We start from the raw sequence: 22,131 nt of genomic DNA, 5'->3' as shown, positions 1-22,131 counted from the left end.
GCTTGAAAAAATAGCTTACTTAACTGACATTTTGGAGCACCTGAATGAACTTAATTGAAAACTGCAAAGGCCATGTAAAAAATATTACACATACTCACAGAGGTTATGGCTTTGAAGCAAAAATTCAACTTTGGAAAAGGGATAAAAATGATTCACTTGTGATATTTAGTTGATGTTATATTTTAAATTCTAAAGAAAAAGTATTAAGACAATTAGAGCGGTACCTGTGCATGCTTGAAGTAAGGTTTTATCATTATTTTAAAATACTTAATATGAAAAAACTTGAAAAGCTTTTGCATTTCCACAAGGAATTTCAACATTATATTTGTCGATGTAAGAAAAGGAAGGACCATGAAATTTAATAAATGTATCCCTTGTGGTTCGTGACAAGAAAGAACTTTCTGTCAGTTGGAGAAAAAGTGATGAATTCTTTGCTACCATTTGCTTCCACTGACTTTTGTGAATAAAGTTTTCATTGATGGTAATTATCAAGAATTTGATATCTCAATCATAAAACTTGCTATAAAAAAGGTATTTCAAGAAAACAAGCTCAAACTCTCCTTAAAGATTTTTAAAATATTTTATTTGGAAGTTTTATGTATATTTAATAGTCAATATGTTTCCTAAAACTTTATTTCATTTTTCTTTTCATGATTATATGCTATAAAGAAAATGTAATGACTTTTTTTGCCACGGCCCATTTGGACATTCCCAAACTACCTCTAGTGTATCCCATTGTGCGTGTGTGAAAAGGACGGTAGACCCTGGAATGGCTACTCACTTGTTCTAGGAAAAATTGTTCCTCAAATGGAAACTCAGAAAGGTCTTGGAGTGGCAAAAGAATGTCTAAGCAGATTTTTCAGATTTATGAGCAAACTTGCACTTGGTAACCATTCTACATTGGAATCTATAAGTAAAAAAACTGTGAAATACTTACTGTTGAGACAGCTCTTTCCTCCATCCCTCCCATTTCTTCGTTAATAGATACGTGTTCATTAATAAATATTGCTCTGTGTATGGAAGAACTTCTGTTAATACTGTGAAACCATTTCTGTTTTTCCACTGTGCCTTCAAAAATATCCATTAATGTGGAAAAAACAATAAAAAACTTAAAAGCATATTTAGGCACAAAAATATTTTAGTGTACTCTTATAATTGTTGCTAAATATGGTATGATGTTTCACTTGAGCAAAAATTATAAACCATTTCTGTGTATTTGCATATTTTCATTCATATAGTTTATGTAGTGCCTTTAGCTGCTAATACATTTAATGTATAAGATCTGTGGTTTCCTGTTAATATTTTACAAGGATATTATAGTTTTATGGTTAACATTAATTTGAAGTATCACTTTAAGAGTCAAAAAGCACTTTAAGATAGTTATTTTTCTGATGCTTAATTTTGTATTAATCATATTAACAAAATTTTATGTGGGTTAAAAAACAGTAACTACATATTATGGAGGTAAACTATGCAATAGCTCTAATCATGAATTTCTTGTTAATATGATGTTTTTAGCCACAAACGTTTAATTGTGTATCGAGTTGTTTTAAACTTGAATAATCCAGTAGATCAAGCCTGGTTTTTCAGTTGTCTCAGGAAATTTATTCCTTTTCTCTTATGTTATAAGATTCTAGAATTTCTACTTTGAGTTATCTGAGCACTTAAGCAAAATTAATGTTTTTATGTAAGGAAGATTGTTCTGTCAGAAAAATATTTCAAGTTAAGTTCCTTGATTATTTTTAAAATAATAGAATTTCAACTTTATTGCATGTGTCTGATAAAATATTAAGACTTTCACGAAACACTAACTCAATATCTCCCTACCTAGTATTTATGTAAAGTAATTGATTCAGTTATATTATCCAGCTCCAACTAATACCACCTGGAGGCAATTCACTGGAACTCGTGTTTGTGAGAGACTGAGAATATTGACGACTATCCATTCCTTTCAAATATCTAATCATATACCAAGTTAGACCATCACCTATAAGGAAGCATTTTTTTAAATTAATAGGCTTTATTTTTTAGACCAGTTTTAGGTTTACAGAAAAATTAAGCACAAAGTGTAGAGATTTCCATATCCTCCTCACCCCAGAAGTTTTCCCTATTCTTCTGGTGCGTTAGTGTGACACATTTGTTACAACCTATAATGATACATTATTAGTAACTAAAGTCCCTGATTTACATTAGGATTCACACTTTGTGTTCTGCAGTTCTGTGAGTTTTGACAAATGCATAACGTCAAGTATCTGCCATTAAGCCTCATACAGGGTAGTTTCACTGCTAAGGATGTATTTTAATTTAAAATAAATTTATCATCATCTTTTCTTAAAAACCCATATATAAAAAAACGTTAAAACTGCTTCATGTTTTGCAAAATAAAAGTTGAAAATCTTACTCATTATGTTACTCAGAGTTCTTTACCTACCATCTATTAGGAAAATGTTTTAATAACAGAAACAGAAACAACTTGGTTTCTGTGAACTAGATATTCCTTCTCATAAGAGTCAAATGTCTGTGATGTTTCCCTGTTTTCCTCATCTTCAAAGTTAAATTTTAAATCTAATTTTAATAATTATAATATAAACTATGTCCCTTGGATAGCTCTTTCTCCCTTCCAAATGGCTTCTGTCCACTCTCCTTTTTATTTTTTTTTAATTTTTTTATTTTTTTATTTATTTTTTTTTTTGTGAGGAGATCAGCCCTGTGCTAACATCCGCCAATCCTCCTCTTTTTTTTTTTTGCTGAGGAAGACGGCCCTGGGCTAACATCTGTGCCCATCTTCCTCCACTTTATATGGGACGCCGCCACAGCATGGCCTGCCAAGCAGTGCGTCGGTGCGCGCCCGGGATCCGAACCAGCAAACCCCCGGGCCGCCGCAGCGGAGCGTGCGCACTTAACCGCTTGCGCCACCGGGCCGGCCCCTCTCCTTTTTATTTTTGATCAGACTTTTTTGTATGCATATTTTGTCATAGTCCTCATGGAAACCTTTTTGAAAAGCTATAAATTACAAATAAATATAATTTATAAATTATAAATATATATTAGTGCTATAACTAAGATTATAACATAGCTGTTTCCCCCTTTTTCTTCCATTAACCTCTAAGTTTTTGTAAAAAAAAAACTCCTCTTGAGTAAGTTTCAGTGCTTGGTCCTAGGGCAGAGGTGAATCTCGTCAAATTTGAGAAAATATTCTTAGCTATATCTAAGTCATAAGTGAACAAAACAGCAGACTATAAATGTTGACCAGTTGTTAATAAATGGAATTCACGTGTTACCCGTTGTGTTAGTTTGCTAGGGCTGCCATAACAAAATACTATAGTCTGGGTGGCTTAAACAACAGAGATATATTTTCTCACAGTTCTGGAGGCTAGAAGTCCAAGATCAAGGTGTCAGCAGGTTTGGGTTTCTCTCGAGACCTTTCTCCTTGGCTTACAGATGGCTGCCTTCTCGCTGTGTCCTCACATGGTCTTTCCTCTGTGTACATGCATGTCTATGTCCAAATTTCCTCTACTTATAAGGACACCAGTCATATTGGATGAGAGCCAACCCATATGAGCTCTTTTAACCTTAATTACCTCTTTAAAAACCATATCTTGGGACCAGCCTGGTGGTGTAGTGGTTAAGTTCGTGTGCTCCACTTTGGCAGCCCAGGGTTCGCAGGTTCGGATCTTGGGTGCGGACCTATGCACTGCTCATCAAGCCTTGCTGTGGCAGCGTCTCACATATAAAGTAGAGGAAGATTGGCACGGATGTTAGCTCAGGGACAATCTTCCTCAGACAAAAAGAGGAAGATTGGCAACACATATAGCTCAGGACCAATCTTCCTCACCAAAAAAAAAAAAAAAACCAAAAACCAGGTCTCAAAATACAATTATAGTCTAAGGTACTGGGAGTTAGGGCTTTAACATAAATTTTGGGGAACACAGTTCACTCCATAACACCCATTGAAATTAATAAGCTTTTTAATTTGTGTGACTTGAAACAGCGAAATGTGGTTATCATTGATGAAGCATGTTGCTGTGAGCCGGGCATTGTACTACATGTATTAACTCACAACCACAGGATGAAGTCAGAACTAATGTTTCACCAAGGAGAACTTTTTTAGTTGGCAGTTGACTTATTTTCAGTAAGGTGTTGGATTAAGAGTCCACTGGATGGGGGCCGGCCCCATGGCTTAGCAGGTAAGTGTGCGCACTCCGCTACTGGCAGCCTGGGTTTGGATCCTGGGCGCACACCGACGCACCACTTAGTTCAGCCATGCTGAGGCCGTGTCCCACATACAGCAACTAGAAGGACGTGCAACTATGACATACAACTATCTACTGGGGCTTTGGGGAGAAAAAGGGAAAAACAGGAGAAGGATTGGCAACAGGTGTTAGCTCAGGGCCGGTCTTCCTCAGCAAACAGAGGAGGATTGGCATGGATGTTAGCTCAGGGCTGATCTTCCTCACAAAAAAAAAAAAAAAAAGATTCCATTGGATGAATGTACTAAGGGAATTATGTAATACAAAATATTTCTTTAAGCCTGAGTGATGTGAAAAATGTTGCTTATTTTATTATAGAACTAATAAGAATTAGCATTTGTTTTAAAAACTGAGAACACTTTAATAACAGATATATTAAACCAATTCATATTGGTTATGGGTTAGGGGCACGGGTGATAGCAAAACTAATTGACTTCAAATAACTGACCTTTATGCAATTTCCTCCGAAGTATTTTCTCCAGTGTCAGATTTCTGACGTTAACCACTTCCCAGTCATAGCATGTGCACTGACCCTTCGTAGGAAAAGGCACATTTTTTTCTTCTTTGCTGATGCATTTTTTCAACGTCCTCCTTTTTGCCCTCCCTGCGTCATTCTGACACCTGCATCCAAATGGGTAGCTGAGTACCAAATTAACAGAATAGTCGATCAGAGTAACCGTGAGCATGAATTTTCCTCTTCTGCCTGCCACACATTCTCACCACAACGTAGGGGGCTCCAGGTCTCTCCTCTGTTGGAGATTTAGGGCGTACTCTAATTTAAGGACTTCTCTTTAGTATGCTGTTTACATTGGTACTATCAGAGATCTAAATGTGGCATTATTCTTTTCACAAGCATTTATCAAGCCTCTTTGTTATTTCTTTAGTTTTATTGTTCATTAAAGGTTTAGGTTTCAATAACTTAAGAGCCATGAGTTCCGTTAGATTCCTTTGGGCTTTTGTAGAGGAGAGAGTTTTCTTTCTCTGTCTGAAATAAGTGAAATAGTGATTCCCACCTCAGGAGGTTATTGTTAAGGTTAAAGTAGATAACATGATCCTAAGTGTCGTGTTCAATGCCTGGCATTCAGCAAATATTAATTCATTTTCTTTCATTGCCAACAACCTAATACAAAGCCAAATTATTTGAAGTCTCTGGATTTTTGTTGTTGTTGCAGAATGTTGCTATAGTAGGCGGGGCATACTTCTAAGTTTCTGGTCTGTTTTCTAGTTTTTTGCAAAGTTATAAGATATTAAGCTCTACAACTGGCCTATTGATAATTAGTGAACATTTATACTGTCCCTGTCACTGCTAGGTGTCACAGGAAACAGAAGAATCAAGGCTCAGTGTCAGGAAGCCAAAATGTGTTTACAGTCTGCTTATGGAGACATCTCGTCACATGAAACCATTAATAAGTAGACATTATTTATTATAATTATTATTATAGTAAAAGTAAAGTGTTAATATGTGTTTCTGTGGACAAAAAATGCAAAAACAAATAAAATTGAAAGTGAAAAATTCAGAGCCTTTCCGAATGAGAGAGAGGTTGCCATCTTCCCAAGGACACCCCAGTGGACTCTTGCCCCAAACGATGGCCTGGCTCTGGAGCTGTGGCATGGAGAGTGGTGTGGGGAGGCATTGCAGAAAAGGTGATGAGCGTGGACTGTGGGCTGCAGTGAGGTGGGGAATGACTAAGAAATCTGTCTTACTGGGCAGAATATGTTTTAGAAGATGATGTAAGTAAAACTGAAGAGACCCAGTGACCAAGTTAAGAGAGCATTGTAGACTAGGTGAAAGAGTTTACTTATAATGTTACAGATATTAAGCAGGGAGCAGACCTGACTAAGCACCAGAGGCTTAGTCTAGGAGTGTGTGCACAGTGACCTGGAGCAGAGAGAGGGCCATCTAGGACGCAGACACAACGGTCCAGGTGTGACTTGATGAGGATTAATGCTGGAGTGGTAAAAATGAACCAGAAAGTGCAAAGAGTATATAATTTTTTCTGATCCAGATTACATGTTTGTTAAGTATCATGAATACCTTTTATGATATAAAAAGGTATTTTTCATACAGAAAGATAGTAAAAATCTTTCATTTTGATTTCTCAACAGGGTTCCCAAAAACAATTTTGCTTTTCATTGTGTTGTCTTTAATAAAAGATAAGCAGTAGATGGCATTGTTCTGTAGAAAAGATTCCCGTTTTTCACTTTCAAGTCACATGGCAAGTAAGATGGGGTAATTAAGTATCTTTTGGGATACTTCTACTCCAAAGATGAATGTTTTGGTTTAACATAATTTAGTGTCAGATACAACTTTTATTTTCATTGTGAAATGTTTGAAAGAAGAAGGATGATATATGTGGGATTATGTGGGAAATAATATATTCAGTAAAGTATTTTATTACTGTTATCAAGGATTTTACGGGTACTGAGGGAAATAAGCATGCATGTTATTTGTCCGTGGTCTGGTGCACATCTCAGTGAATTTATATTAATGAAAACAAAAGAACTGTCATCTATCTGTATGTGGGGTGGGAATTCGAAAAAATTTACTCAGATCCTGGAAAATGCAAAAGGTATATATGATTATATTTTGTAATGTATACTTATTAATTGTATTCCAAAATGTATTCTATGTAATTGTGGTCAGGACATAACATCACATGTTTACGGAAAAGAAAAATTGCTTTTTCTTTGATCCCTTTATGCTATTCCCATAGAATTTTTTTGCAAAAAGAATGGTTAAGGATTTCAAAGGAAATAATCTTCCTTAGAGGATATTTTTATATTTTATAATTTTATTTTGGCTTAACTATGTCTAGTTCTACATTTCTAAGTACATGGTTTAACTTTTGTTTTGTTATCCGATGAGACATAAGCTGACTGGCATTGGTTTTATTTTTTCAATTTTAAGTCATTACGTGTAAGATAGAGATAATTAAAATACTGAAATCTTTTTGTTTCGTCTATTCTTAAGACATAGATATTTTTAGTTAAAATTTATTTTGAAATACACCTTTATTTTCATCTGTTTGAAAATTTATAAAATTGTTACTGCTTCATAGAACTGTTATAATCACCAGGAGAACTAGAAATTGCAAATTATTCACCTTTTAATTACCATAAGGTCTTATAATTCTAGAGCACAGTAGGCATTCAACATTAATAAATGTTACTGCTTTCTTCCTTTAAGCATTTATTGAAAAAATTATATATTAAGACTGTGTGCCAGGAAATGTGCAGGGTATACAAGATAGCTGAGAAAATTTGCCCTGAACTACATCTCACAGTGAGTGTCAGGCGTGGCTATAAAACTGTGATAGTAGAGTTCAGATTGCTAGACGAAGACTGAGAACAAGGAATCTGTTCTACCTTCAGTGACTTTGGAGCTGGGTCCTGAAGGATGAGTAGGAGTTTGTTAGGGAGTGGCAGGCAATATCAGTGAGAGGCATGGGGGGAGGAGCAGGTGTACCTGAGGGCCCAAGATCTAGGGGAATGTGAAGGACAAGGGAGGGCTTTGGAACAAGGAGATGCTGGGGAATGACTCAGAAGCACAATCTGGTATTCTCTAGTATGAGAATTCCTTTAATAATGTAAAAATAAAACGTTTGTGTTTCATGTTACTGCGTTTTATCCTTTAACCTAAGCAGCACATAGATTTAGACGTGAGGTGTTTTTGCCTTTGTAGGATAATTACACTTATATATTTATTATCTTTTACAGTGAAGTTTAGCAACTGCAATGGAAAAAGGAAAGTACGGTATGAAAGCAGCGAGCCAGCAGATTTTAAGGTGGATGAAGATGGCATGGTATACGCTGTGAGAAGCTTTCCCCTCTCTTCTGAGCACGCGAGGTTCCTGGTATATGCCCAAGACAAAGAGACTCAGGAAAAGTGGCAGGTAGCAGTAAAATTGAGCCTCAAGCGAGCCTTACCAGAGGATTCAGTGAAGGTAGAGTATCCAAATACGGCTTTGGAGTTATGTTTAAATATCAGATTTATACAGTTTGACTAAATACATATTTTGCTTTGTGTCACATTAAGGGGTAGCCAGTATTTGAATTATCAACTTCAGTCACTTCAACAGTATTTTGTTGTGTTTTTAATCTCATAAGATGTTTAGACTAAATATGTTTTAAGCAATCTGAAATTGTATTTGAAAGGTTTGTTTATACTTTGAGATTCACAACTTAATTTAAATTAGTCGTCATCGTTTGTTTTAAATTTCTTAGAAGCTTTACAAGCTTTTAAATATAACCACAAAATAAACAAGTCTTTGCTGGATGTCACCAGTCAAATTTATTAGATGGGAAGTTCAGATTTACAGCAGTAAGAGGAAAGCATTTCTGACTCGGAGTATTGGGTTGTTGTCTTGTCCCTTAATAATCAAATTGGAGAGTATGAATTATTTATACTACGGACATGACTTTTAGGAATGATGTACTCCCTCTGGTGGAAGCTGCTATGAGCCAAGATAAAATAAGTAAGGTACATTTCCAAAGGAGTACAGTTCGATTAAATTCAACAACCATTTATTGAGTACTTATTTTGTATAAGTCACTATATTAAGAATTTTTAATAAGATACAATAACTTCTTCAGTAAAGATAATGTAATGATAACATTACAGTAATGATGACATTATTAGTTTCTGAATATTCTAGTTCTTTGAGTTAATCAAAACAAACATGTGGGGGCTCCACACCCGTGTATTCTGAAGTTCATGATTTTATGAACTATGACTATTACATTTCGTATATTTATTGTACTGCGGGAGATAGGAATACACACATTCATTTCTGCTATTTAATTGTAAATGTGATATACACACCCATAATCAAATATGAATAAATGAATCAAATGAAAATATACCACTTTTCTCTTATACCAGTGTTGGACTTTCATTATTGTGAAATGTAATTTGTTAATCTATTAAGTGTTAAGGGGAATCATGTCGTTTGGGTAATATAAAGTGAGAAACTCATAACTAATCAAGTGAAAAGATGCTTTTGTTGTGGTTGATGGTTCGCTGTGTTCCAGCACACTAGCTTGGATATTTGCACTGAAGCAGCAAGGGCTAATGGCTGAACTTTCTACAGATATAGGGAGAAATAGAAGAAAATGTTGACATCCAGCAGAGATTAATACCCAGTGTGCGAAGTGGGTCATCTGCAGCATCCATCATGGCTGACATAGGTTTAGAATAATTACAGCATTAATTCTGTGGGATTTAATAGGGTCATAAATATTTGAGACATTCCTTAGCAGTATGTATTAAACTTCCTTTGGAATTCAAATTATATTTTAGCACATCAAGATCTAAATTTAATGTACAGTAGCACATTACCTGAACTGTGGTTTAAACTAATGAGAAATGTGTAAAAGGGTACTATTAAATTTTGCTCAATATTAACTACTATCTAAGATGGTTTATTGAAACTGCAAATAGTTTACACAGCTGTGCCACCTAATAAATTGTTTGGAATTCAATTTTTCAGTGAACGGTGTAACCCAAAAATTTTATGGTGTGTTCTGTTATTTTAACAGAGGGACAAGGAAAGGGTCTCCAGACTTATTTTCTTGTTCGTAATAAGCTGTGATTCCTACACTTTCAAGTATTCATTGATATTGATGTACTTTCAGAAAATTGTTTTTCCTAGAACTGAGGAATGTCTTGTATTTTAATGCAAAGGAATCACAAGAAATTGAAGAAATAGTATTCCCAAGACAATTGACTAAGCACAACGGCCATCTACAAAGGCAGAAGAGAGACTGGGTTATCCCTCCAATCAACTTGCCGGAAAACTCCAGAGGACCCTTTCCTCAGGAGCTTGTCAGGGTAGGGTGGCACAATTTTAACTGTGGCCTGTGTTAAGTGTGGCCTGTGTTAAGTGTATGTTAGAAATGCTTTTGTCTTTTTTTTCACAAGGTAGAGTTTGCGACATATTCATACTAAAAAAATATGTTTTTGTAGAGATGAAGTGTCTATAGTGTTGTAGAGAGCTTCTTCTCGTTTTTTTTATGTCTCAGATTATTTATAGGTAGAACAGGTCCTATACACCGTGGATGATAAAGTTTGTTCACTGTGAATACAGACGCCCTGACTTCACCATGCATTCACACCCGTACCACACCCTTTCCCACAACACGCACACAGCTTAGCTTCCCTGTCTGGAAGCTGCTCTCCATGATGATCTTTGCCCTCTATAGATAGCTTTTGGCCCAAAGAAAAAATAAAGGGGCAATCATTGCTAAAAATGCCAGAACTAAGTGCTTTTGAGAGTTTTAAAGAAAAAAAAATGACCTCTGATACCATTAACAGAATCCCCGGGGCTGTGCCAAAACATAGGCTTTCAAATCTGACAAGTGAGTTTTTTTCAGTTACTCTAAATGCAGGGCTTCAGACACAGAGAAAAAATTGCAGATATTTCTACTTGTTTAGTAAAATTAGCAACCCATTATTTATTACAAAAGGAAAATAAGACAAAGTCATTTTATCCCTATTTATTATTATTATTTTGGGAGGGGTTAAAAAAATTCAACTTTATATAGTTTATTAGAAAGTAAATATTTCTGTATATGATTAATTTAGCATTCCGATGCATGCTTGCTGAAAGCTGTATATTTTAATATCATTTATTTGTGTTGTCTCTTCTATTCTAATGCACATTATAATTCAATTTAACAATGAATGACATAACCTGCAAATAAAGGTGTTTTCTATTTGTATATTTTAATGGAGAATGAGAAAAAAAGAATTTTGCCTTAACTTAAAAAAAAATAAACTAGATTCTATTACTGGATTAAGTGTATTTAGCTAATATGTAAATATCTCTTATTATCACCTCTAAATACTATTGCTCAGTCGACCCTTTCTCTGTACTGTCCTTCCTCCTCCCTGTCTGTAGCCTGTTCCTATGACCGCTCATCTATAAATTTATTTTTCCTGGGAATTGCATTTGGAGGAGAAGGCAGTGAGCCTATAATGGGTATAATTTTTGAGAGTTTGGAAATACATTTTGAAATCATTTCTCGTATGCTTTATTAATAAAGAATTTGGGGTAATAGGTGCCACCTTAAAATGATATGGAAAGCTGTGGTTGCAATGAATACTGTCAGTACAATGCAGGTACAGAAATCTGACTTCCAGGCTCAACCATAATCTTAGGGTTCACATGTGAGGCTATTTCACACCATGGTTAGACAAGAATTATCTTAACTGATACCAAAAGGTAAACAATTTTTATTTTCATTAAATTGGACACCTGTTACTGTGTTAAATATTCTAACCTACGAATTCCCAGGATAGAATTTGATTCTGTTTAAAAACTGACACTCCTTAATTTTGACTTTTTGCACTGCTCTTAGTGAGTGTTTTGTTAGATGTTAACATGGCCCCCAGTCTTTCTGGTGATAGGTGACATCTCTTTTTGAAGCGTATCACCAAGAAGCAAGGAGGAGGAACAGAACTGGGAGAGTTTCAGTGGTTTTCTGGGAAGAGATGGTGTAAGTTTGTAACTGAAAAGGGCATGCAGTGTGGCATGAAATCTGATAATGAGCTCATTTAGTCTCTCGTTTAATGCGATTGTCTTCTTGATCCTCAGATCAGGTCCGATAGAGATAAAAACCTTTCACTGAGGTATAGCGTGACTGGGCCGGGAGCTGACCAGCCTCCAACTGGTATCTTCATTATCAACCCCATCTCAGGTCAGCTGTCAGTGACCAAGCCTCTGGATCGCGAACTGATAGCCCGGTTTCATGTAAGATGTCAACCAGCGGATAATTCTATGTATTAATACTCTTCTAAACATGTGCAGAGTTTAGCATTTGCCTCTCATAACCATCTTACAGCTTTGATAGTGAGAGTTTCAACACCAGAAATGCTCTTGTAGCCTTTTCAATTTATTGTAATAATTCTGTTGTTTATATAGGATTGATGAATGCTCACGGTAAAAAACAAACAGTGCCAAAGAAGAAAGTGAAATTGCCTGAAATCTCATTACTCTTTACATATTGATGTGGCTAAGAACTTATGAGAACAAATTTACATGAAGGGGGTCATAATTGTTGCGTATAAATTATGTAGAGATCACAGCACTGTTAATGACTGCATAGTATTCCGTTGAATGTACAGACTATAATTTTACAAATAGTTTCTTACTAATAGACATCTGTGTTTGCCATCTTTATCTATTCCTGCTGGTCTGGTTATTACCATTAAATAGAGTCCTAGAAAATGGATAGCACATTTTTATTTTGTTATTTGTTGGCAATATTCCTTCCAGAAAGATGTGCCATTTTGACACTCGTACCAGAAATTGAGATTTTTTTCCTTTCCCTCATAACCCTGCCAACACTTGGTTTCATCAATCTGCCAATCTGAGCAATATTTTCTTAGATATATTACCTAGTTATATTTCATATGTTAATTTTTATGTTCTTTATTTTTGTTTTATTCGTTTTCTTATTGAGTTATAACAACTTTTTGTGTATAGTTATATGTTCATTTTTTTAATATATGTATTTATTTGAAACTGATTTTCCCAATTTAAAAATAATATCATATTTGAAAACTCAAGAATTACCTAATATTAAAATATAAATTCCAGGAGGCATTTTTCTTTCATTTTTTCCTAGCCATGCTTGCACATTTTCATGGAACAAGATTTCAACAATTTTTTTCATGAGTTTAATATAGAAACCTAAATTGATCTCTATTATTTCTCCAATTTCTACATGAATAACTAAAACTTTTAATGAAAGTATCATTTTCTTTTAGAAAAGAATATATGCATATTGTAAAAACTTTTCAAATAATACATAGGTAAAACTTTTCAAATAATGTAGTATTAATAAGAAAGTAAAAATGATTTGTAGTCCCAGTACATAAAACTAACCTTTTTCTTTTTTTTAACACTTTGGTGATATACTGTAAGATGTCTCTCTAGGCACAGATTCATAAATGTATTCTTTTGCAATTAGGATCATTCTCTGAAACCAGCTTTTTTCATTTAGTAATTATAAGATTTAGCATCTTTCCATGTCAGTAAATAATTACTTATTTATATCATCATTTTTGATTGCTCCAAATTATTTTGTTGAATGAATGTAACATAATTTTAATTACTTATTGGTAGATATTTGGATAATTTACTTTTTTTATTTTGTTTTGCAACCATAATAATCTGGCAATGAACATCTCTCTGTACATTTTCTCACTATGTCCTTGGAATAAATTCCTAAAATTAGAATTATTTTGATAAATATAGTACAATTGCTCTTTGGAATGGTTGCATTGTGTTACACTACCTGCCCACTATACAGGAGACATACTTTCTCCACACCATTATCAATTCCCGGCATTGTTTATTTATTGTCAGTATTATTTGTAAAAAATTTATCTTGATGCTTTAAGTTGAATGTCTGATCAAAGTGAATTCCTTATTCTTATGTTGAATTTTCTTTTGAATTGTTTATCTTTTTCTCTTAAGAACCTTTTATTTATTAGGGATATTAATGCTTGGTTTGTTATATATTTTCTCCCTTTGTTGTTTGTTTTTAAACTTTGTTAATAATTTTTACTCCACTATAACTTATAGTTTTTGAATTATAAAATTCATTTTTTAAAAATTTATCATACATTATTTTAGAGATGGTTATAAAAGCCTTCCCTATTCCAAGATGCTTATCCTCCAATTTTATCTCGTGTTTATTTTTTTTGCATCTAAATTTTTGACCTCTGTGGAGTTTATTTTAGTAAAAGGAGGGAGGGATATAGATTCACTTTGTTTTTCCTTTATGGCTAACCAGTTGTCCCATGTATTGATTAGTATTCCCATTGATAAACAGTTGTCCCACATTTTGAATTAATATTCCCATTCATTTTTCATCTCCACTGTCATTCAAAACTTTTTATTCCAGATAAGCATGTGGTTTTTTTAGATTCTTATTTTGCCCATTCATATATTTGTTGAATTTTTGCACTTGTACAAATTTTAAAATTATTGAAGTTTTGAAAATTCTTAGAATATTGATATGTGTCAGAGCAAGACCTCCCTAGATCTAAACAGACACATAAGCATATGAGAAATTTAAAATGTTTTAAATCCTGAGTATTACTCAACACTCCCTTCTCCCAAAAGCCTTGATTGTTTTATCAACCAATTCTTTTAAAATCCATAAGGAACATGTAATTCTAATGCTTTTTATATTGTTCTAAAACATAAAGAAAGGAGTAGTACTTTCAAACCTCTCGCAAAGACAACATCATAGTAATAGGGAACCTTGATAAAGATAGCACACAATAGATCAATCTCTAATTAGACTAGTCTCTAATTTATAAATATAAATAGTATCAATATTAAAAAATTCTAAATATCTCTACCTGTATGAATTCTCAGTAATTGAACTCATGTGATGAAAACTCAGGAAGTAAATATTTTCAGGTCAGTTTTTGGGTAAATTCTTGCTCTCCAGATTCTCATTACTTGCACATAAAAGAGCAATACCCATAAAAAATAGAATTATAGAATTATAAGAATGATTCAATGTTAAGAATCTACTAATGTAATATATTAAATAAATCAAAGGAAAAAAGGATTATTTCTATAGGTGTTGAAAAGGAAATAATAAAATTTACAATATTTCATGTGTTAACCTCTAAATTTAAAAAAAGGGGTATGTTGATGCTTCTTTAACTTGATAAAGCATATGCAACAGAAACCAACAGCCAGCATCATACTTCACAGGAAAACCATAGAAGCATTGCTGTTGAAAAGAAATAATTCGATGGAACACTACACAACTTTTGAAAAGAATGAAATGGGTCTCTAGGTGCTGGATGAAAAGGTTTTGAAGATATCATGCCAAGAATAGCTGAGTGATTATATTTGTTTAAAAAGAAAAAAAAAAAGCTAAAATTTCTAGAAGAATACCTGTAAAACTGAGAATTCAGGCCTGGGAGAGGAACATATACTGATGTACTTTTAACATTTATGAGTGTATATCCTCCTGTACTTTAAGTGTTTATGAGTGCTTTTTACAATAAAAAGAAAAAAAAAAAACTTAGTGTCAAAATTCCCTATGCACACCTAATTCTTTCTAGAATCTCTTCTGTTCTCTTGATCTCTATGACTACTTTGTGCCAGTACCACATTTTTAATTACCCTGACTCATATGTACTGATTTACCAAAAGGCATTTGGGAGCTGGACAGAACTGGCTTTGGGTATGGCTCTGTCAGTAGAAAGAGCAAAGTTTCTTAGCTTTTCTGAAGCTCAATTCCTCACCTCTAACTACTGATCATTTCTGCCTCATTCTTTTGTATATGGATTAAATGAGTTAAAATCTATAAAGCTCTGAGCACAATGCCTAGCAGGTAGTAAGTGGCGGCTTTTTGCTAGTATTTCTACCCTAATTACGTGGAGTTTGGCTAACTTAAATTTTGATGGGAAGAGTAGCTTTTTTCAGTTTCTCAGTCCATCCTTGCTATTTTGGTAGCGTGGTGATTGTATATTTTACCTTCTCACTCTTTACCTCTCACTTAAATCCGTTACATCATTTTGTTTTCTAATTACTTTTCCAGTTGAGGGCACATGCAGTGGATATTAATGGCAATCAAGTGGAGAACCCCATTGACATTGTCATCAATGTCATTGATATGAATGATAACAGACCAGAGTTCTTACACCAGGTGTGGAATGGGACAGTTCCTGAGGGCTCAAAGCCGGGTAAGTTTGAAGACAATAATTTGGAGATGACTTCAGGAGAATCAGTGTAATCCAGCACTGTTTGTTATATAAGCAAGAAGAGGAGAAATCATGTGAGCCCTTTGATATCATTTTCTTTCATTCCTAATGCTTTTAGGGAAAAAGAAAGGTAACTTAGGAAAAAACTGATTGAAGAGAGAAAACAGAAAAAATATCACTCTGCTGCCCGCAATAACTTTTCCCACATTTGAAAAAGTATATACTACAGTATCTGATTCCGTACTATAGAATCTATAGGATCCTTTCATTCTGGTATGGTTGATATTGTCAGTGCAGCTAGAAAGTGAGCTAGAGGACCAGAAGCCTTCTGTTCATAAAGTACAGATTTTATCATATTAGTCATAGCAGCGACTAAAACGCAATTGGAGAGTCTTGAAATACGTGGTGTTCCTGGGACAACAGGCAGTGAGTGAGGCAAAACCCAAAGCAGGGAAGGGGCTTGGTGCCAGCTGTGAGGCTGCCCTCTGGCTACACTGGATATTTACTTTCAGGATGACCCTGCTGTCTTCTGCAGCCCTTGCTGTTAAACTAGCATCATGGAAAGTGACCCAGCCTAGAAACAGCAGTTGCCAAAGCCTCTCACCATTGTGAAGTGATGTTTGACTAAGATTTTAGATTCTTGTACTGAAACACTGTAGGCTTCAGTCACAGGAGAATAGCAAGGCTAGAAAGGTTTATTTGGTTTGAAAAACTAGTGGACAAGAAAATCACTTGGTATAGGGGTGGTGAAAGGAAATGTTTCACCAGCCTTCCTGAGATGATTTCGTGTTTAGAGAGGTTTAATTAGCTATGTTATTATTTTTTTGTATTTAAAAAAGCCTCAACATTTAAAATTGTGCTACATATTTTTTATCATCTCTACTAGTTTATGTAGCTAGCTCTCTTATACATAGGCCAATTTATAGATATAACCAACTGTGCATTACACTGGTACTTTTACTGGTCCAAATACACTTGTCTGTATCCTCAAAAAGAAGTGGAGGTGAGGGTGGGGGGCAGTGGAGTGGGAGGACAGGGACTGTGCAGGAAGTTCAACCATGGGTGGCTCCTGAATCACATTTTCAGAGTAGCTTTCTGCAATATTTAAAAAAAAAACTTAAAAATCAAATTCAAAATACTGTAAAATCAAAGCATGTTAAACATATCCTGGGGCCAGCCCCGTGGCTTAGCGGTTAAGTGAGCACGCTCCGCTACTGGCGGCCCAGGTTCGGATCCCGGGCGCACACTGACGCACCGCTTCTCCAGCCATGCTGAGGCCACGTCCCACATACAGCAACTAGAAGGATGTGCAGCTATGACATACAACTATCTACCAGGACTTTGGGGAAAAAGAGGAGGAGGATTGGCAATAGATGTTAGCTCAGAGCGGGTCATCCTCAGCAAAAGGAGGAGGATTGGCATGGATGTTAGCTCAGGGCTGATCTCCCTCACACAAAAAAAATCCTTACTAAAACCCAAGTCTTATGCACATATTATAAATGTAAATAAACGTTGGGCTTTTTTGCCTGGGTAAGTTTTTTGTTTTTTTAAAATTATTTTCTTTTTTCTTCTGTTATTTCCAACTTCATTAAAAGTATTGCTTTATAAAAAATGTAAAAACAAACCATTAAACATAGATTTATTGTGCATTTGACCATGCATTTCCATAAAGCCTCTCATAAATAAAAGACTCTCAATGATCACGAGAAGTAGACATTTCATGAGTCTATTTCCTGTGGTTGTTCTGTAAGCTTGTAAACATCCTTCTAAACAAGGTTTGATAATGTTATGAATCTTGAGTTAAACTGCATCGTAATCAATATTTTAGTTCAAGATTCTGAAATATATTTTTGTTTTAACCATTTATTCATTTGTTCATTCATTCATTCAACAAGTATTTACAGAGCACGTGCTGTGTGCTGGGCACTGTGGATATAGCAGGGACAAGCTAGTTCCTGCCCTGGTGGAGCTGAAATTCTAGTAGGGGAGAAAAATAAAAGGCAAGCAAGCCAGTAAATACGCAATAAAGTTCTGAAAAAAATAGTAACATGTAGGAATGGCGCATAGTCAAAGAGTGTCTGCTTTAGAGGGACAAGCTCTAAAGAGAGATTTGAATAATGTGACCAGAACTTGGTTAATTTTGGGGCAAAAATGTACCAGGTAGAGGGAACAGCACCTGTAACGGCTCTGGCAGAACCGAGCTTGGAATACTCGTGAAGAAGATAAACCGGAGACGGAAAATTTTGTAATCCAGTTCTTATAAATATCCCACGGAACAAACCGTGTTAAATAGTAACTACTTTTCTTTCTACTTCTAAATTACACATTTTGTCTAGCTAGTTTGAATTTATTTGATCCTAATGCTTTGTAGATTTCCTTTCCAAAATATCTAATAAATTGAAGTCCCTCAGTTTGTTACAATGTTCTTGTAATCTCCTAGGAAATAATGAACCACAATGCCAAACCCCTATTCAATGTACCAAAACAGTAATGCATGGAATCCTTCCTTATGACCTGAGTAAATGGAGTATGCGTCGTTATGCACACAGCTTACTTTCAGAAAGTGACTTAGGCACTGGGGAGCGTCACACTCAGCATGTCATTTTAGATGTTATTGCATAATGGGAAAAAAAATATAGCAGAGGGAAGGAATCAGTGGCCATAAAATATGTTTCTGATGGCATCTATATTACTTATTGTTTGCATTTTATCTAAATGAAGGTCTGAAGCGATCCTTTCTTTAAATCATATAGTGAATTGGTCTTCTAAGTTATGGAAAAATTGGGTCTTTATAAATGTATAAATTTTTTATCATTTTCCTTTCAAGTATCTAAACCATGTTTTATATTTTTTAAAAGTGAGTGCTGCTCTTGAGTCAAGTCTAAATGGTTACATGTTTGTTTTGAAAAAGCTAAGATTGATGGGAAAGGTAAATATTCCTTCTGTCTAGAGAGGCTGAAGTGAAGGGTGACCACTCATTTTCCATGTGTACTGTGTCTAGGAACGTACGTGATGACGGTCACTGCCATTGACGCTGATGATCCAAATGCTCTAAATGGGATGTTGAGGTACAGAATCCTGTCCCAGGCTCCAAGCTCCCCTTCACCCAACATGTTTACAATCAACAATGAGACGGGTGACATTATCACAGTGGCAGCAGGACTTGATAGAGAAGTAAGCCAACCCCAAACTGTATTTGAACTTGTTTGTGATCTTAAAAGTGCATGGTGTCACATACAATTTATCTCCAGGTAATAATATATCCATAATGTTATTCAGACGTTAATTTTCATTAAGAAATCTGTTGCACTATTTTCTACACAACTTCAAACTGGTTAAATGATATATGTATACTGGATAAGCCTTTGCTAGTCTATGTAATTATCTTAGTGATAATTGACTAAGTTAACTAGATACCTCTGGTATCTCATTTTTAAAATTCTTGGCATTTTCTCGGTTTTCCCTTATATTCAAAGGTTTTTGTGAGAATTGAAATTAAGAATCATTCCCAAATAATGTATGCATAGATTTAGGATAATTTTTAACATTCATATTTTTAAGAGGCTGCAAGTAACAGGTTTGTGATTAAGGTTTTTGTAGCCCCTGTGGATAGCCTGATTTAGTACAAAGGATATGATCTCCTTTATTAGAACTTGCCCCTTAACTCTAACATTAACTTATTTAACAGGCTTGAACACTAGTAACTGCATTAATTCTACTGAAAAGCCTTTAAAGTTATAAATGCAGAGAAACACACTTCTGGCATAATATTTGTTGAACAGGCATAAAATATTGATGGTACTGAAATGTTATGCAGTATTACAGTCTGAGAGGGAATGGGTATTTCGGTTAATTCCAGATGTGTCATCTCCCTGTGACAGACCTCAGCCCACCTTGTGCGCCTACACACCTCTGTGTATTGTTCATGTGATTCCTTCTGCCAGGAATGCCTTGCACCTTTTTCTTGATCTTAAACTTTCCAGTTCTTCATGTTCCACTTCAAGCCCTGCTTTTATTGTTTCCTGAAAACTCCAGCCCTAATGAATTTTTTACACTCTTTCTCTATTCTGACCATTTTCTTAGAGATTCTCAAGGTCATTACTGACCATCAGTAAATATTGTGTGAGTGAATTATCAAAGTGCTAACTCAGAGATTCGTGCTTTGTAGATTTCTGGCTGAGCCAGCTTTTATAGTAATGGAACCTCAGATTATGTACATCAAAAGGAAACATCATACCTATCATAATAAATATTATTGATAAGAATTTTAGGAGTTGGTTTTTATGATGCTTTATTTGCCTTAGTAGCATTCACTTGAATTGGATCAAAGAAAACATTACTATTGCAATTAATTATATACATAAGATAGTGCTAAGAAGCACTTTAATAAAGTAATATGAGCTAATCAAGATTACTTTATTCACAGCTGAGCTGAGAGCCTTACTTAGGAGTTAGATGTATGCCTATTACATTGTACCTATTACCTTCCAGGCGTCAACGATTCTTTTTCTAGGAATGTTTTGCATAAGAGATTGTTGAAATTCAGTTTTTGCAATAGTACTTTTAGTTCAGTGATATTTGGAACATGTATGCCTTTTCACCTCTTCCATTACTGTGTGAAATACTGTTCTTAAATGCCAATAAACTCAGCATGAATGCCATGTTTTATATGAGAACGTGGGGTATTTTTAATATTCTCTCTTAAATATCAGGTTGCTCACACACTAAGGTATAACTCATCTCCCAATCCTAATACTTCTCTTTCATTCACACTCCCATTGCAACTTACAGAAATGGGGCTTCGTCTTGTTTTCATACAGTAATATTCCTATCACATTTAGCCTGGCTGTTTTATGACAAGAAAGAGGCACAGAGAATTAAAGATAGTTTTACTAAAGCAGACCAACCATATTTTAAAATGAAAGGGAATGTATTTAGTTTAGAGGATGAAAGTCTGAAGTCAGACCGTAATCGTGGTTAAGTATATCTTGCAGTGGACAGAAGTGGCTATGCGCTACCCCTTGATGCAACGAATGTGGAAACGGATTTGAAACTCTAGAATTGTGGGTGAGATAGAGTATGAGAAATAGCTTCTTGACAGTGAAATTATTAAACACAACAATGAGTTACAGCGGAAAATTATGGAAAACCTTCCTTTTCTGAAAGTCATTTAATATAGAAAAAATGTATCTATCTCAGATGGTTCATGGTAATTCTGCCTGAGGCCGGGAATAAATTACTCTGACTTCTTCAGGCCTCGTGCAGGCTTGAGATTCTTTTATTTCTGTTAGAATTCACAGCTTTTTTTCTGTCAAAAGTAATTTCAGTTGTCGTTCTCCCAGGATATATGACACCTTTAAGTGATTGAACTCCTAATCATTGAAATGCTTATGGAGATTCAGCTTTTTATTTTCCTTTAATCTCCAGGTTTAAAAAAATTTCGGTTCTTCAGGTTTTCCACATCTAAAGCTGTACCCACCATATATCCCAGTCTTCAGTTTTTTATCTCTACCTGATTCTTTTTGCATTACTTAGTGCTGCTTATTCCTGGCACTGTCTTTTCCCCACTCAATCTTTATGTCCGTCTCCTGTTCTCTTCGGTGAGGACAACCAACAACTCACCCTCTGCTTCACTAGGTTTGAATTCTGGCTCTGCCTGTTATGGGCTATCTGACCTACAGCATATTAACCTGAAACCTCTCCTCCCACATCTGTAAATGAGATAATAATATTACCTACCTCATGGGTGGTTGGAAGGAGTATGTAACACAAGGCAGAAAGCTCTCAGCACAGTGCCTAACAAATGTTAGCTATTGTTTTCCCCTGTTGCCATCGTAAATCCAGCCTCAGCATCTACTGGGTGAGCACTATCACTTTTTCTCCTTATCATAATTTTTATCATGCCAAAGAAAGAATTATACTTCCTGTTTTCCATGTCTAATAATCCTTTTACTTGTGTCCTCAGCTCCGTGGTCTATCCTGAAGGAATGTTCTCCTGTTTTCTGTTGTCTCAGCCTTCCCTTCTCTACGGATTCCTTCTTAAAAACCCCACAGGTTCCTTCATAACCTACAAACATGCTGAGTCTCGCCTGTGGTAAAATGGCTCTCCATAACCCATAGGATGAAGTCAGAGCTCTTAACATG

The 22,131-nt window shown here is 35.1% G+C and overlaps 1 protein-coding gene across 1 annotated transcript in view; it reads left to right on the top strand.

Moving 5' to 3' along the window:
* Positions 1 to 22,131, top strand: part of CDH2 (cadherin 2) — a 210,817-nt gene that overhangs the window by 143,709 nt on the left and 44,977 nt on the right. The window contains exons 3-7 of the mRNA XM_058556932.1: positions 7,968 to 8,194; positions 9,934 to 10,080; positions 11,846 to 12,001; positions 15,825 to 15,969; positions 18,989 to 19,161. Coding sequence (XP_058412915.1) covers positions 7,968 to 8,194; positions 9,934 to 10,080; positions 11,846 to 12,001; positions 15,825 to 15,969; positions 18,989 to 19,161 — 848 coding nt within the window. The remainder of the gene's footprint in view (positions 1 to 7,967; positions 8,195 to 9,933; positions 10,081 to 11,845; positions 12,002 to 15,824; positions 15,970 to 18,988; positions 19,162 to 22,131) is intronic.

Source organism: Diceros bicornis, chromosome 16 (genome assembly GCF_020826845.1).
Source record: "Diceros bicornis minor isolate mBicDic1 chromosome 16, mDicBic1.mat.cur, whole genome shotgun sequence".
NCBI classification, from domain to species: Eukaryota; Metazoa; Chordata; class Mammalia; order Perissodactyla; family Rhinocerotidae; genus Diceros; species Diceros bicornis.
This window is presented reverse-complemented; position numbering and strand designations above follow the sequence as displayed.